General features: G+C 38.2%; 1 protein-coding gene across 2 annotated transcripts; it reads right to left on the reverse strand.

Annotated features, from left to right (window-relative positions):
* Positions 1–426: 426 nt before the first annotated feature.
* mex3c (mex-3 RNA binding family member C) lies at positions 427–18,110 on the reverse strand. 2 transcript variants are annotated; one of them, XM_078421324.1, is made up of 3 exons: positions 17,542–18,110; positions 5,241–6,546; positions 427–3,814 (listed from the first exon to the last, which is right to left on the reverse strand). In XM_078421324.1, the coding sequence occupies exons 1-2, from the start codon at positions 17,954–17,956 to the stop codon at positions 5,270–5,272; spliced, it is 1,692 nt and encodes a 563-aa protein (XP_078277450.1). In that variant the 5' UTR covers positions 17,957–18,110; the 3' UTR covers positions 427–3,814; positions 5,241–5,269. The 2 variants fall into 2 exon arrangements, with proteins under 2 accessions (XP_078277450.1, XP_078277364.1); XM_078421238.1 differs by having other exon boundaries at positions 427–6,546.
* Positions 18,111–18,236: the final 126 nt, after the last annotated feature.

Raw genomic sequence — 18,236 nt, forward strand, 5'->3', positions numbered from 1 at the left:
GCCTTGCTCTTGGTGCGATTATCCATTTCCACATTAAGTAGATGAAATTAAACTCAAGTGGGAGGAAACATCCATTTGACCACAGAATCTGCAACTCAATTTTAATTTAAGATGAATAGTTTCCTGTCAAAAAAGAGCACCAACGAACAAGTAGTGAATGTGAATAAATGGAGTGAAAGGATACATGATCTGACTGAATGGCAAATCAGATAAAAAAGGCACTGCATGCCTTACTCCTCTTTGTGTGCTACGCTTTCACATGACACTTACTTTAATTTAGAAACCCGGCTTTTGTTAGCTCTCCAGCTAAGCACCGACAGTCCAATTCTCAAATCTTCATTATATTGCATTAAACTCAAAAGGTTTCAAAAGATAATCAGTCAAACATTACAAAGAAGACAAATCAATTTTAATGGAAACCGTCTTTATTAAGTAACTTTTAATATCAGAAAAATAAAACTCTTATAATTCTCTTTACAGCAAATATATATCAGTGCTTTGGCCACATTAAGTTAAAGGCCCTTTATCATAAAATATATGGTTTTAAACTTTACTCAATAAATTGAATTTGTATCCCTATCACTTCCCTACATATACATAACAAACAGTGTAGTAAAATTAGCAAATACTAAACTCTATTGGTATGTTTTTGCCACTCTTGAATTGTATTTTTTTCTGAACTAGAAATAATACAGAAATGTTATTTCCTTGGCTTGTTCCAATTGTAGTGTATAATGCAGTTTAAAGTTTACCAATACAAAATACATGCTTAGCGAACATTTGTTCAATACTTATTCCAAGATGGCAACTAGTGTTAATTTTAATACTGACATCAACTAGTCTACAAGCAAAAATTAGCAGTGAAGTTATGCATTACATCATAAATGCCATCAAGGCAATTTTCATACTGAAAAATCTTGAAATAAAAACCTTTATTTTTGTAAACTTTGAATACGAAATGTAACTTCAAGTGGAAAATAAAAATAAAATTGTATATCTACTAGATGGATATATATTTACAAGTACTGAAGTTAAACTTGCCCTTGAGTGGAGAACGAAACCGCAGTTGTAGTTTGACAAAATAATGTTCTTGTATGGCAGTAGGACAAATAAATCTACTGGACTCATTTTCCATTTTAAAAGATTCTGCGCATCACCACTTTCTAACCATTTCTCGTAAGAGGAGGTTGCCCGTTTGCCAGGATCCAGATGCATATGTCCACTCACCCAAATAGCTATCAACTGTGAGAGAGCTGTCACAAAGAGCATTAGACAAGCGTTCAATCGCAGAGAATTCTTGATTACATGTTGTAATCTGTCAAATTTCACTTAACATGGGATGTGAATCAAGATCAACACAAAAACAAACTGACCTGGACTGTCTGCTCCATGTGTCATTACCGCTCACACAAAATTGGTGAGTAAGCTATTAAACTTCAGGTTTTTCTTCTTCTTCTTCATTATTAAGCATGCAAGGATCAATTGATTTAAAGTCAGATTAATTTGAATGATTTGTTATCCCTGCCCTAATTTTCCTTTTGTTACTGTGCATCCGGCTCCAGTGATTGGTAGGAAAAGTTACCCTACTCACCACTCACAGTGGAGGTACACATCACTTCCATGTTGCATTTAACCTACTTGCCTAGTTCCCAAATGGAAGCTCCTCCAACATATAGTGAATGAACAATTCTAGGGCAACTTGCAAACCTCTGATTAGGACTCAAGCACCAGGCCACAAAATTCATAACAGCTTAATATTTCCCAGTAATCTTCAATTAGTTTAGCACTAGAAACTAAGCTTGTCACTTGTCAACTTATTTAAAAAATCTAAATGTCATTGGTTGAGAATACGATCTTGCTTTTGTTGAGAGACTGAGTTAACAGACTTATACCTCCAGCCAACTCTCCCATGGGACAAATTTGTTATTATTAATAATGTGCAGTAGATTCCTAAATCAAGAAATAATACTTCCAGATAATATGTTTCATAATAAACCTCAAATTTCTATTTTGTTGGGAGGGAAGAGGAATTTGCTAGAAACCGTGTCACAAAAATGTGCACCCATTGGCAAACTATATTTAACAAACATCACAAGGAGTTTTGAAAGATATTTGCATTGTCTATACAAGGCCAAAGTGGGAAAGCAAGCATGCAGTTTACTTTAGTTACACAACTACCGGTTTTAAAAGTCATTATATCACCCTCAAATAGTAAATATAAATTATGTTAGTCATAGAATCTTAGGGCCATATTGTAACAAAATTAAACAAACAAAAAAATAAAGAGGGAAAGCCTGGAATGCTATAAAATTACCACAATGCCGAATTACTGCTGCAAGCAGCTCAGAGTTCAGTGAAAACATTTTATTAGGACTTCTGGTATAAACCATTTGATGGAAGTTCTACAGTTTTAAAACTCGCAATCTTCTATCTCTTTATTCAGCTTCCATCTTAAACAGATTAAGATTTGAAAAAGGTATTGATTTTCATGGTGATACCACTTCAACATGAATATTTGATGATACCATGGAATTTTCTAGAGATATTTAGAAAAGCAAAGCACCTCATTTTGTTTATTACAAATTGGTCAACAAACTATTTCTTCCAGGTATTCCCAGTTAAAATGGACATTGACCATAACTCCACATGCAAAATTTATCAGTCAATCTTGGGATTTATCAGTTGGATGCGAAATAAATGTTTAGTAAATGTTTTGTTTCAATGAAATTCACAAGTGGGAAATTTCAGCAATCGTGACACCAGAGAGGTGCCCATACATAAAGAGGCTGGTTGGATGCAATCACTGTGCTATTGTCTCCAAAAATTATATGGGACAGTGATTTTCCAACTAACTGATAGTTTACATATATTTACAGAAAAAATAAAATTGGAAAAATCACTGGTTTGTCTCGGATTTCATCAGTCTACTAAAAAAGCTGCAATTGAAATCATGCAATTGCCCCCAAATCATTAAAATGTGTGAAGATGTGTGGCTCATTTCATGGGTTACACTTTGGTCCTGTTAATACCTTTCACTCACTCAAAAACCGGCATCTTTGTAATCATAATAAGCAGGTACATGTACATCCAAACGAAAACAATTTCAGCAGTTATCTAACTCCAGAATCAGCAATTAACTCATTAATATGAAAAAAGTGAAAATAAAGTTTCCCAGTCATTATAAAGGGCTCACACAAAAAACAGCCTGGCCAAATTGTAATTAGCACAAATTGGTCCAATTAACCAGCCCCCTTCCCCCCCCTTTGGTGGAACTACTTTGCAACAGGCAGTGTTTTAATCATTGCATCCTGAGCTATGCAAGACAAGAAAATCTAGGAGGCTCAGATCTCCAGATTCACTGGACAGTTGTCAACTTAAGCTCTTGGGTAACATGGCTCAATTTTGGTAGTGAATGGCATGGCCTCTAAAATTAGGGAGCATGAATAAAATCTGAAACAATAAATCACATATCCCACCAAAGTAGTTGGTTCCTTAAAACAAGAAAATTCTGAAGTGTTACAAGATGGGCATGTGGGTCAAATGTGGTATACTGGATAATTGCACTATCGTTTGGATCCTCTTCCTTTGTTTGTTACCAGTCCTGGTTCAACGATGACAGTCACCGAGAGTTTCCCCTCAAAGGAGGTTTCCAATACAATTTGGAAATAAATCGTCATTCCTTCTTAAGAGTTCAAATGCCAGAACACCCAAACAGGATTGTGGTAATATCTTTTTGTTGGAAGGATTGCAGTCCAAGGTTACTCCTTGCCAATTTCGAAGGGCATTAAGAGCCTTGCTAGTGATGCTTACATTCCTTAAATAATGAAAAAAAGTTTTGAACAGTTTATGAAACATTGGGGAAGGAAAGTGGTTATTGCTCAATGTTGGCTAGTTTAGATATACAAAGAAAATAAATCATAGGGCTCAGAGGCAGTATGATATTATTGGAGTCGTCTCCAGATATGAGGATATTACATGGTTGGATCTGAAGTGTGGTCACTGCTGGATTGATGTTTACAAGATTACTGCAGGTTTTAACATTTTCAATAGTGAGGATTTGCATCGCTTTAAGGAGTAGCTATTCATAATCCATCACTCAACTGTTCATTGGCCAAGTACTTCCCCACAAAGAATGAACTAAACAACTCCAGATATCTCACTCTGGGGGGGGGGGGGGGGGAATAGAGACCATTGAACAATACTTGCCAACTGGCAAAATGATCAAAACCCAAAACCAGAGCTCTTCACATACAGTCACCACACCCAAATTCCACCCCTTTAGGGAAATAAACTGCTACCGCCCCCAGTCAGTCCAAATATTTTAGTATTAAATTCAAACTAACAGCAAACGTATTTGTGCATCGCTGCGTGGTCTGTCCTTTATTAAAGACCACAGTACGTGCAGGACACATACACTAATGGCTCAAAGTAGCTCTCAAATATAAACTGACTAATTACATTTTCTGGCAAACAATATTCAACATTTAAAAAATGTTAATTAAACTATATTTGAGAGCTTGGCGCAAAATAGATAAACTACTGGCTACAATGAATCAATTGTCAGGTCTTCCACCTCCACTGAACAATAAATCTTCAATTTTCCTCTGGATCCAATTAATTTGACACTGCAGTTTCACATCCATCATACCATCTCTACCTTTGACCCCCCCCCCCCCCACCCCAAACTTCTTTAAAAAAACCTATTCTACTCCTCTCTACAAATCCCTTCCCGCGATAGATTTCCACAAGTGTTCATAGGCCTCTAATATCTTATCCAAGTTTAAACTAACAATTGGGAGAAGGAGAAAGTTGATAGATAACTGGCAGAGGGTTTCAAAACAATAAACAAAGTTTTCTCACCTAGACATTTTCAGTAGGAATAACTAAAGTCATAAAATAGCACTGAAATCAATTTTAGCAATGGTAGAGATCAGCTAACTTGGTAGAGAACTTTAACTAAACTTGCAGCTGTATAACCAGAATACACCCAAGTACAAGGGAAGTGGCAGAAATTAAGATACTAAACTAAACACCTCAAGGACCATTTTCACATTGTTTAGAACGTTTTCAAAGCGCGCTTATACTCAAGCTGGCTCATCTTGTGTTATGATTCACAAAACGAGTTTGCCCATGAAAATTTACCCAACTTAAATTTACAGAAAACCCATAGTCTAATCCTACAAATCCAACTACATAACAGTCATGTTTAAGCATTAGGAAGTTTTCAGACAAGTACCAACATTTGCTTTCTCTCTTCCTTGCCCATTCATCACCCTGCCAACTGGTCCATTGAGTAGATGCGAATAGCCTGAGTAACAAGTGTGTTACACACTGGACACACTGGCTCCTCCTTATTGCAGATTCTGTTGGCGCACTCCATGCAGAAATGGTTATGCCCACATGGCACCAGCGCTGCAATCACTTCACTTTCATAGCAGACCACACAATCGCGCTTCCCCCGGGCCATTCCAGAGCCAGATGAGTCGGTGGGCGAACCGGATGTGGTGCTGCTGTCAGAGGAAGAGTAGTTTGTACCATTGGAGAAGGCAGAGATGTATACTGGAAGCCCAACTTGACTGGCCATGTTCAAGGGATCACTGCAAGGCCTTCTGGCAAGGTGGATCTCTATGTTCTCCATGAAGGTCGGTGATAGGCGAGGGGTTGTTGGTTGGCTATCATGTGTTATTGCACCAGTAGCTGATTCATTACTGACGCCGATAGGATTTCCCTGTTCAAATGGACACCAGATCACAGACTGAGGTGTGTTTGGAAACGGGTCAAAAGCAGGAGATTCAAACCCTAAATCATCAGAACTCATGGTTGTAACAGACTCTCCAAACCAGAAACCACCTGCACTGAATGGACTTGTTGGGCTGAAGTCAGCGACCTGGTTATTTCCAAAGTAGGAATCGGTTGATCCACTACCAAGAGAGCTTGAGCTGTCATTTCTGTAGCTGGAGAGAAGTTTATTGCGGGTAGAGGGAACGGAGTTCATCTTCCCCCATGTGGACTCAAAGCCGTTGTTATCAAAACTCACATCTGTGCCATTTGAGTGAAAGTCATTTTCTTCATTGATTTCAATGTAATTGCCAGTACGAACGGCAATGTGTGCTTCTATCTCTTCCCTGGCTCGATCAACATTTTCAGGCATGCCCGTCACTTCAAACACTGGCTCCTTGTCACGACTGGGAGTGACAATGTATGTATGGGTTTGCTGCTGAATACGCTTAATTGTGGCTCCCTTGGGGCCTACCACCAAGCCTACCACACGGTAGGGCACACGTACCTGAATGGTGGTTTGCCCGGGCAGATTTGGGGTGCCAGGTACAGCAAGGCCAGGCATTCCAGACGGAGCCCCAGGTACTGCTCCATTTTTGTTTCGAGATGCTCGTATCATTGAGAAATGTTCTGCAGCTGAAATGATCTCCCTTTTTGCCATTGCCACATCTTCCTTTCTTCCGGTGACAACAAAAATGGGCTCTTCTCCTCTAACTGGAGTTTTGATGTACGTGTTGGTTTTTGCTCTCAATGCCTTGATTTTACAACCTTTAAACAGGAAGGGAGGGGAGTGGGGGAAACAGCAGGAGAGAAAAGAAAGACAGAACATTAGTAAAGCATTTTAAAATGTTTTCGTTTGCATCACAATATGAGCTTTCAGTTATTCCTGTTACTCTACAACTTAAATTACCAAGAGACTTCCAGATGTGCTTATAGTTTAATTGACATTGTAAACCATGAGAAACCATTGCAAGGAAGCACGAAAAACCGCTTCAAACCAACACATACTTAATCAATAGACACAATAGGTCCAAAGAAGAGTCCAGAGATGCTGCCTGTCCTGCTGAGTTACTCCAGCATTTTGTGTCTATCTTCGGTTTAAACCTGCATCTGCAGATCCTTCCTACACATAATTTATCAACATGATGAAGGATCAAAAATGTTTCCTGAATCAGACAAAAAGAGAAAATGAACTATGTATATCCAAAAACAAAAAAGGCTGTTACTGGAGTATGAATTAAAAGATCAGAAATATAAAGTTCCGGCAAATGTAAATGTTCACATTTATTATTAATATTTAAAAAGGCTTGAGCAATATATAAATAGTAATAATTTAACAGAATATTCAGTAAAAAGACAAAAATTACTTTAAAATGGCAACAAAATTATGTACAAGATAAAATAAGACTGCTTCCAGAAAGATTCAAATCAAGGACTCAAAGGTTTAAATTTAATAACAAGAAGCAAAACTAAAGAGGATACGTGGAGCCCAAGGTAAAGTCTCTGCATAAGAAACAAAATAGGGTCCCCATTTTTCAAATAATATTGCAAAGCAATAACCGGATTAAGAATTACAAACTTTTCTCCTACACAACATATGTGGTGAAGTGTACGACATTTCAAACAGATTGTTTTAAACCATGTTATCTCGATGTCCAATTTTTTTTTGCTATTGTTGATAAAGTTCCTACTACAAAAGTAATAGTTATGAACAATCGCGTTGGTTCAATATAATGATTGGAATTGTTAAGAAATGATATGAAGGCTGCAAAACTGTAATTTATAAGGGAGGAGCCATTTTGGGTGCATAGGCAATGGGCAATTGGTCCCTTTATTTTTAAACTAACCAGAATCAGAAACTTAATACAATTGTCAAAATGTAAAGATAGCAAGATAGATGATTATGTCGAAAGTTCTGCGCAATAGTATTTCCTTGATAGATATGGAGGATGGGTGGGGAGGATGGTTGAGGAAGGAGACAGAAAGAATTGTATATTCAAACAAAATAAAATCCCCCATTTTCACAAAATAGCCACACATATATTCCATGAATTGTTTAAGTTTATATTTGAAAGGTGAACCAAAATGGCCTTTGCAGGAAATGTCAGCAGCATGTTGACCTGCTTCAGAAGGATTAACAAAGCTAGCAAATGCTAAAATGACTAGATAAATCCAGAAACAATGACAACATATTGAAATGTGCACTGGTTACACCACACTTGGAGCCCTGGAAAGAATTCAAAGAGCAAAATTTGTGTTAGACAATTAGAAATGCTTTACTTTCTGCATTTTTTTCTTCATGTTCAAGGAGACCAAAGTGAATGACTTAGATGGAGGCATTGAAGATACATTTGGTGCATTTTCCATCCACTCAAAACCAGGTAAGAGGGCAAGTGTGAAGAGAGTAAAGAAAAACTACAAAGGAATATAGATAAGCAAATAAAACAAGAAAAACATGAAACTGTCCGTTTTGGTAGGAAAAATAAAAAGCATTAATAAACAAGAGATTGCAGAGGTCCAAGATACAAAGGGATCTGGCTGTCCCAGTATATGATCTGCAAAAGGCTGATGAATGGGCATGGCCAAAAATTAGGCAAGCCAAAAAAACACTCTACAAGGGAACTGAATAGAAAAGTAGGGAAATGATACTTCAGCAATACAGGACACTGATGAGAGCTCACTTGCAATGCTGCATACAGTATTGGTCTGCTTATGTAGTGAAGGCTTTTCATATGTTAGAAGCAGTTCTGAGAAAGTTTATTAGACTAATAACTTGAACGAACAGACCGTCAGAAAAAGATGATTAGCTAGTGCAAGAAGTAACTTGAATGTGAAAGAAGTAGCATGAATGAAACAAAGTTTATTTGGACAATTCAGAGACGAGTATGGTAAACTTCTATAGCACGTTGATATTAAAAAGACTGATGTGTTAAATCATCAGAAAATGATTAGCCAACAGAAAAGTAACAAATCCTCATGTCGTGATAAAATGTACCCCAGGCTACGGTAAGGAGGCATGATTGCTGAGTCCCACAACAGTTTTTGTCATATCGTCACCGGCCACAGAAGAGGTTCCAGACAACTGGAGAACAGCAAATATGGTATCTTTATTCAAGGGCAGCTGGGCACCATTACAGGTCTGTTAATCTACTAGAATTGATAAGGAAGTTATTGGACAGAATTCATCGACCAGCTAACCAGCATGGATTTGCATGGGGGACACCCTGCGTGAGCAATTTTTCAAAGGGGTAACAAAATGTATTAATAACAGCAGTATCTTTAATATACTCAACAAGAACTTCAATTAGACTTTCGACATGGTCCCACATGACATACGTTCCAAAACGGTTAGAAACCATGGTATCCAAGGCAAGCTAGCAAATTGGATCAAAAATAGACTTGGAAATGGGAGACGTGATGATGGGTGCTTTAGTAATTAGAAGCCTGAAACCTATGCTGTTTTTGTTACTAGTTTGAAGATCGGTCCTGACCCAAACGTCACCTATCCATTTTCTCCAGAGATGCTGCCTGACCCACTGAGGTAGTGCAGCATTTTGTGTCCATCTTTGGTATAAACCAGCAGGTGCAATTTCTTTTCATTTGTGTTTCTGCTTGCAACAGACATTAATGATTTGGATGTAAATGCTGAGCCACAGCAGGAGTATTGTGTACACTTGTGGTCACTACTCTGCAGAATGCTATTTATATTAAAAAGAACAGGACAGCACAAGAACAGACCATTGGGTCACAATGTCTATGCTGAATATGATGTCAAGATCATATCATATCTACCTGCACATAATCCATATCCCTGCATATTTATACGTTTATCCAAAAACGTTCTCATCAGCCTCAACCATCAACCCAGGTAGCAGGCTCCAGACACTCACCAACCTCTGTGTAAAAAGGTTGCCTCGCACATCTCCTTTGAACGTTGCCCACCTTGCCTTAACAGTATGCCCTCTGGTATAGATTGCGACCGCCTACCTTCTTGACTTACACACACAAGGAACAATTTACAATTATACCAAGCCAATTAGCCTACAAACCTGTATGTCTTTGGAGTGTGAGAGGAAAGGGGAGATTCCGGAGAAAACCCATGCACGACACAGAGAATGTACAAACGGACAACATGCATAGTCAGGATCGAACCCGAATCTTTGGCATTGTAAGGTAGCAACACTACTGCCATTGTGCAGCCTACAATGTGTTAAGATTTTGTCAATTATAAAGATTTTTATTCAACAATTTTTAGACACTGCCCAGAATCTCTCTAAATTAACCCAGTAACACCGAGTACATTAAAGCTTTCACACAAAACAGACTATTATACACATTTGTTTGTTAACAGCATTACTGTTGCCCAAAAAACCACACCATCAGCAAAATTTTAATCAGATCAGCTGTGCAAATACTGTAAATAGGTCAAAAAGATGGGTAGCCCATGGTATGAACCCATCACTTGACTCGTCAAAGATTTTGCACCTTTTACAATGCACAAATCAGGAGGGTGATGGAATACTCTCCAAATGTTTGGGTCCATGCAGTTGGACTCGATCTACAACAAACAAGATCACTTGACCAGCTTGCAAGTTACCATTTATTGCTCTAATATGCATAATTTATAAATGCACTACCCTGCAGCTGTTCAATTCCTTCGCCAGTACTTTAAAAAAATCATGATCTTTACCAATAAGGCAGACAACAATAACAGATGCACAGAAATGTAATCAGCCAGAAATTTCCCATTATCTTAATTTGGAAGTAAAATTGCCCATTTCTTCATTGCTGCTTTGTTCAATATCTGGAACTTGACATGCAGCAGCAAATTTAGAGCACCTTCATCGGTAGTGTAAAATGATGTTTTATCAGCACATTAAGGAAAATTAAAGCCATGTGACGGTGCCGGTGACGTGCTCTCAATCTCATCCTTTAAGTGTGTTTAATAAAATTAAAAATCACATTTAACCAGCTTATTTCCATAATCCCTTCATCCTCTTATGCAACCTCATCTTTAATATTGTCATTTTTACCTTCACTTCTAATCCTGAAAGCAAACCTCGCAATGCATCCTCAAAAGAGGATTTCAAGCACCAACCATCAAGGTATTTCACTCTCATTTCAAATCATTAGGTGCTCCGATTTGACACACAAAGGAACAAACATTTCTTCGAAATTAATTGAGAATTGAATAGTAACTGAAAATCCCTAATCACTGCATGAAGCCAAACCAAAACATGATGGAATCTTATTCTTCTTGCTCAGCCAGAGGTTCAAATCTTACATCTGACACTAGAAGACTCGCAACATCCAGCCCCTGGTCCCCGTCAAAACTAATTTTGCGAGCCATCTCCCACTGCATTTTGCACCCTTAAAAATTGGTGCTTAGCCAAAGCATGACCTGAAATATTATTATGGCCTACATACAGATTAGTGTTGTGCTATCAAACTTTGTGAGCTCTGAGATTTGCAATGCTTTGATTTTAAAGATTTAACTTTGCTTTACAAATCCTTTCACTGAATTGCACTACTATTCTACAAAATACCTTGACAAGCAAGCACTGCAAACTCCTACAGGAAACCAGGGACAAAATACAAGATGTTTTTGGAGAATGGAAGAAGGATTTTCTTGTCAGCTATAGCAGAGCTATTAAAACTTTAGTGCAATTAACTTCACATGTTAAAACATCAACATTATTTCACCACCCAATATTTATAGTTATATATTTTGAGTTATACAATGAGATTTCCTAGAGGAGATTAGTCCAAATATCCCACAAAAGGTAGGTTGCTGTTGAAAAACTACTACACTTTTACAGATACCATTTTTTGTCCTTAAATATTCTCTAGACACCAAGGCCACTTGCAATCACGGCAAAACAAAGAAATTAAACGGAAATTTATTAAAGGAGAGTTATCACTCAAATGTAATGACTTATCCATAGCGGATTTCTGAGTCATTTTCAAATGGGCACCTTGGGTTATCAGGCTAAATGCCATCCGCCCTATTGTTACCGATTATTGTCGCAAGACGGTACTGAAGGGAGTTGTACAACAGCTTTGTCAAGCATTTTCCATTTTAATCAATGCAAGTAGCACAGTTCTTCAACTATTCCAAAGATTATTTTAAAAACAGATCCATTCACAAAAACTAAAACTAAATTTCAGTTCTTAATGTAGTAACCAGAATACCTGCTTTCTTAATTTAAGGCTGACCATTAAATTAAAAATATCACAGGATCATTTATATTCATCTGGAAAAGAGAGGGCCTTAGTTGAATTCCTCACAAAAGACTGTAAACCAGTACTTCCGTAATTCTGCACTGCTGCCAGTCTAGATTTGAGGTTATATCTTGAATCTGTTAACTAAAGACGATAGCAAACTACGAACAAGCCATGGCTGACACCTACAATTCAACAGATGAAGTAGCCCGCAATGGTCGCGCTTCTATTGAAGAGGAGATGTATGTCTAGCAAAAGGACAGCAACGTACAAATGAACTACAAGAAAATGTTCAAATGCCCCAAGCTGACAATTACCCACCTTAATAAGCTGTCATAAAGAAATAATGCATTCCGTGATAAAGTGCGAATTTGAAGACAGCCCTTTTTAATGATCAGTAGTTTGATACATTTTGGGAGCATAAAACAGAACAACAATCGCATCTCTTACAGTAACTGCCTGACCTGCTGAGTTACTCCAGCATTTTGTGAATAAATACCTTCGATTTGTACCAGCATCTGCAGTTATTTTCTTACACTCTTCTTACAGTATGATGTCTGTTTAACATTTAAAGTCTCATTGTCTCACAATCACATGACCCAGGAATTTCCTAATGCCATCAGAACATTGCACTACATGGAATGTCAGCTCAAATTTGGGTCAACCCTCGAATGCAGGGAGGATGAGCATTAATACTGGAAGTGCCATTAAACCAAAAGCACCATCTGCTCCCACGGATGAATGCAAAACATCCCATACCATCTCTTTTGAGGACAAATAGGGTAGTACTTTTCCTCCAAAATAACACCATTAAGAAAATGTAGCTCTATTTGCAGGTGTGTGTTGTGTGTAGGTGGCTGCACAGTTTATATATTACAAAATTGACTGTAATTTTAAATTATTTTGAGATATTTGAAAATTTTCATTCCTCGTTTGTATTGAGAACACACTGTATAGCCACTGTACTCACACAACCGCTAAACAGATGACCAATCAACTTTCTTCTCCACAGCCACCCATTCAAAAATGTCCCTTAAGCCAGCACTGATAACAAACAGATTACAAAAGTGCAAAATACCATATGTTCTTGTATTTGCTTGTGTTATCAGCACTAAAGTTGAGAAAGCAACTAAATAATATAATCCATTAGGTTTCATTTGTTACTCATAGAACCATGACTCATTAAATAATATTCGGGCAGTTTAAAGTATCCACCTCACTTAATTTGCTAAGGAAAAATAGCTATACATCACAAGTTATATATTTTTTCTCCAGTCAGTACGATTTTTTCCAATTTTCCTTTCCCACCCAAACAAATTAATAAAAGATAAACTGATAGCATCATTTCCTTGCAGGATTCTTGCATACCATTTTAATGTTTAGTTTTAGAGATAGTTAATCTAATTTCAAATAAAGGCTCCAAGACTTATACAGTAGTGGCAACTAGTTTTTGTCCAATCCTTCTTTTAGTTTAACATCAGCTTGAGTTGTTACCCACACACAAATTATATTGCAAAGCTACAAAGATCTACAATGTAAATATTCCAGTCAATAGCAGTCAGTGTTGTTATTAACAGCTACATTTTCAGATGATTCAACTGGCTCCTATACATCTAGAACCAGTTAGCTAATTTGAGTTTACAGCAAACCCGGGAATATATAAATAATATCAACTTATTTCAGAACTACAAGGTTCATTTTGGCAAAATTGTCCTATTGTGTGAAACAAAAGGGCCAAAGATTTTTTTTACCCATAAGATAGCAACTCTTTGACCCAGTTTCCAAAATGGGAATTAATTTTAATTATTGGCAAAAAACCTTCACCAATTTACTCTTCCTGTTCTCTTAAGCACAATGGACAACTATCGGAAACTCACCAGCAATGAGATTTAAATCGGCTTATTTGGCATTCTAGAGAACAAATTCATGACCATCCTGATCTGTATAGCTCAAGTGCTGTTTCTTAACTAGCTGGACCTTCAATGATTTTGTAAAGGATTTTACTACCTTAACTACCTTATAATTACTAACAATGAGCTTGAGATAATCAGTTAACAATAATTTTAAGCGCAGCTGTGATTTATGATATGCCTTTATCACTGTCAAGCATGACATACAATATAGAAATAATTTTCACAACCTGACAATATACAATAAAACTTCTCAACTAATCAAGTATTTTTGAAGGGCTGTCAAAGAAACAGTTGCTAATATCAAATAGAGCAAAGTCTTGGAATGTCAATTGCATAAATAGAAAAATATGTAGGTGATATTGGATTAAAAAAGTCATCTGAATCAAGAGATTTCTACTTTTAAGTGGAGGCATGGAATCTTTTAAGTAGACAGGACCACAGCACATTGTCCCATCCAATACAGGCAACTTAAAGCAAAGCCCACTCTCAATGCAGCCCTTCTGGTAATCCTAACGTTGAGCTAGTGTCTCTGAAGCAGGACTTGAACTAAGACTTCATAACTTATACATCAAAAGCACGAGTCTTTTCATTGTCTTTACCACAAAACACCAATCATCAATAATGATGAAACTGGGATCCAAGTAATAGTTTTGACATATTCACAAAGGCAATGCTTGAAAGCAATTCCTAATCAGATAAATTATCATCTTCCACACGGATTTAATAAATGCACCATAAGTTACAAGTGCCACCAATTATTTTTAAATATTTCCTCAAATAGTACATCATTCATTGCCAGGGTAGATACTAAAACAAAAGTCAGACATAAGGCTCAAAATTTTAACATTGACCCATTACATTAGTTCAGTTGGCAAACGGAACCATGAGACAGTCCATGCTTGTGCTAGAAAATGCATATATTCTACTGGCCTACCGCAAACAAGAAATGTTGATAAGCATTTTGTTTACACATGCATAAAAAGGATACATACAGCAAGGAATCTCAATGAAGAGGTATTGCCCATTGTGCAGGTTGAAAATAATTAAACTATGCCGACTTGGTAATCTTAAGATTTAAATATCGCAAAATAGTGGACATTGAAAATTTTTACGGTGGTTTTTTGGGTCATGTAACCCAACATCTTGTTGGGTTCCCTTGACTCCAAGTCTGGAGAAGGCCGAAACATCAACTATTTCATTTCTCCAGAGATGCTGTCTGACCCGCTCAGTTACTCCAGTTTTTTGTGTCCAACATCTTAGACATAGACATAGAAAATAGGTGCAGGAGGAGGCCATTCGTCCCTTCGAGCCAGCACTGTCATTCATTGTGATCATGGCTGATCATTCACAATTGGTAACCTGTGCCTGCCTTCTCCCCATATCCCTTGATTCCACTAGCCCCTAGAGCTCTCTCTCTCTTTTAAATTAATCCAGTGAATTGGCATCCACTGCCTTCTGTGGCAGAGAATTCCACAAATTCACAACTCTCAGGGTGAAAAAGTTTTTTCTCATCTCAGTTTTAAATGGTCTCCCCTTTGTTCTTAGACTGTGGCCCTTGGTTCAGGACTCCAACATAGGGAACATTTTTCCTGCATCTAGCTTGTCCAGTCCTTTTATAATTTTATATGTTTATATAAGATCCCCTCTCATCCTTCTAAATTCCAGTGAATACAAGCCTAGTCTTTCCAATCTTTCCTCATATGACAATCTCGCCATCCCGGGGATTAACATTGTGAACCTACGCTGCGCTGCCTCAATAGCAAGGATGTCCTTCCTTAAATTAGGAGACCAAAACTGCACACAATACTCCAGATGTGGTCTCACCAGGGCCCTATACAGCTGCAGAAGAACCTCTTTACTCCTATACTGGGGATTTGAGTAGGGGATGAGAGGGGATCTTATGTAAACATATAAAATTATAAAAGGACTGGACAAGCTGGATGCAGGAAAAATGTTCCCAATGTTGGGGGAGTGTTATTTTTTTAATATCTTGTTATATATATTTGCATACGACAAAATAATGGTTGCATACAATGTAAATACAGTTGTCAAAATAAAGAAAATAATACAGCTAAGTTATATTATATCTTCCCAACTTTGAAGAACAAAAAATCTGTCTGTTATCACACAAAACAGCATGGACATGTGAAACTAGTTATGTAACTTACTCACTCTATCGATTTTAAAGGGCATTTTGAAGAATCTTAGGAAATTTAGAATTTCCTTGTCTTAGTTACAAATTAATTGAACCCCAAAATTAAATGGGTACAAAGCAGGCTCCGAAATAGGAAAGACTCGTCTGACATTTAAAAAATGCCGGGCACCAAGTTTGGAACAATAGATTTCAATTTCTTTTACAGCTAAAACAAGGTGATCTTCAACTTGTCTACCATTTTCTAGTTCTTTTGCCATCTATCTTCACTCCTCTAGTATCCAGAAATCTAATTGATCTTTGTTTTGAATGCAATTGATGATTGAGGCTTCCCTATGTCCCACTGGGCAAAGAATACTATGGCTGTTCTTCGTAGATTCCTCAGCCAGGGGAAATATCCTCCATACATGTGCTCTGATGACTCCTGTAAACATTTGTATGTTTCAATTAGATTGATTCTTCCAAATCATGAATAGGTAGGTATTCTATTTAGAAGTTGCTGAACTGGAAATTACCAAATTATTCCTAATATTTGTTTATATCCATGAACCAACTGTCAATCCATGCTTGTACATTATCTCCAATTCTACACTAACCTTGTTCACCAATCTCCTTCATGGGACCACTCTGAAATCCCAACACAACAACATCCATTGGTGCCCTCTTATCTACACTATTAGCTCCATCCTCATATAACTTCTAGACTGCTCAAATAATTTAACTTTCATAAATCCTTGTTCATTTAATTAAATTATTGTTTAAATGTCATGTCATATGTTGAATCATAAATATAGGATGATCTCAACTACAAACGTCAAACTTAAATTGTGAAACACGTTATACACATATTTAACACTTTTATAATGTACTTTAAAATGTAAAATCGTCAAATTCTCAACTTCTATTTCCAGAAGTGACTTCTGAAAAATAGCTAATCTGTAAATAGATAATTAACCTAATATTTAGGTTAATATTTCTAACAGTAATATGTAACAGTAAAACTATAGAACTGTTAAGCACCTGACAAACAGAAAAACAAGAATCTCGGTAATGTTCCAAAAATTAAACTTTTAAGCGCTCTGCATTAAAATCGATCCTCTATTTAACAACTGATCTTCATTCGCTCTGAGAAACGAATGAGAAAAGAGGAAACGATGGAAAGATGATGGAAAGAATGAAACAAAGGAAGTAACCTGCCCCTTCCACCTCGCCAAGATCGACGGAAAACAACATGGGGATAGACGAGAGACAAGTGTACGTAGAGAGGAAAGAGCGGATAATAGAATGGGGGGTGGGGGGAGAAGAGAAATGGAGAGTCAGATGGAGCGAGACAAAGAGTTGAGGCTGCGGGAGGGACAAAGATGGGGAAAGGGATGCACAAGGCAAGGGATGGGGCAGATATTCATCGTGTATGAGCGCAAAAGGGGCTCAAGCTCCTTCTACCCTCGACGGCCACTCACTGCCGCCTCTACTCACCCTGCCTGCCCACGATCTCGGCGACGTGCTCGGAACTGGGCACCGGCACACACTCGGTCATGTTGACACTCTTCTTCCTGGGCTGCTGCTGGATCTGCTCGGCCTCGAACAGAGCCAGGACGGAGGAGACGAGGGGAAGGCCTGCTGGGCCGGCAGGGCACGGACAAGGAACCGCTCCTTGCGGGCTTCCCTGTAGGAGGAGCGGCCCGGCCACCGGACCTCCTCCACCTTCGGCGGCTGCTGAAGGCGGCGGCGGTGAAGGTGGAGTCTCGGCCCCCAGGCCCCGGCGAAGCTGAGCGAGGGGAGGCGGCGAGTCTTCGAGGCCGAACACGGTGAGCTGCTCCATGGCGATGTGAAGCGGCCTGGAATCGCCATCGTCCCGCTCCATGTCTGTAAACACTGTACTACTCGGCATTTTGTAACATTAACAGGACAAGATTATCATTAAATATTTTCCTCTTTAAATAATAAACCTCTTCTTTTTAAAAAAATATGTTTTTCTCTTTCTATAAAAGCGCCAGCGCCCCTGAATTAATTCTTTTGTTCTTTTCACTCCATCGTCGGAAGGTCCATGGCCACGCCCCTTGTTGACAGGACGTCGGATCCGATTGGCTCTGACCGGCCGGGGTCCCGCCCCTTCCGCCCCAGCGCGGACTGACGCGAGCGTCTCGGCGGCGATTGGACGGCTGGGCCGT

This window comes from Rhinoraja longicauda, chromosome 1 (assembly GCF_053455715.1).
Source record: "Rhinoraja longicauda isolate Sanriku21f chromosome 1, sRhiLon1.1, whole genome shotgun sequence".
Lineage (NCBI taxonomy): Eukaryota > Metazoa > Chordata > Chondrichthyes > Rajiformes > Arhynchobatidae > Rhinoraja > Rhinoraja longicauda.

Excerpts from the sequence above, each read along its gene's own strand:
- mex3c (XM_078421324.1), bottom strand. The coding sequence starts at position 17,956 with ATGCCGAGTAGTACAGTGTTTACAGACATGGAGCGGGACGATGGCGAT. Across the intron at positions 6,547-17,541 it reads CGAGATCGTGGGCAGGCAGG|GTTGTAAAATCAAGGCATTG; the intron begins GTGAGTAGAGGC and ends TCCTGTTTAAAG.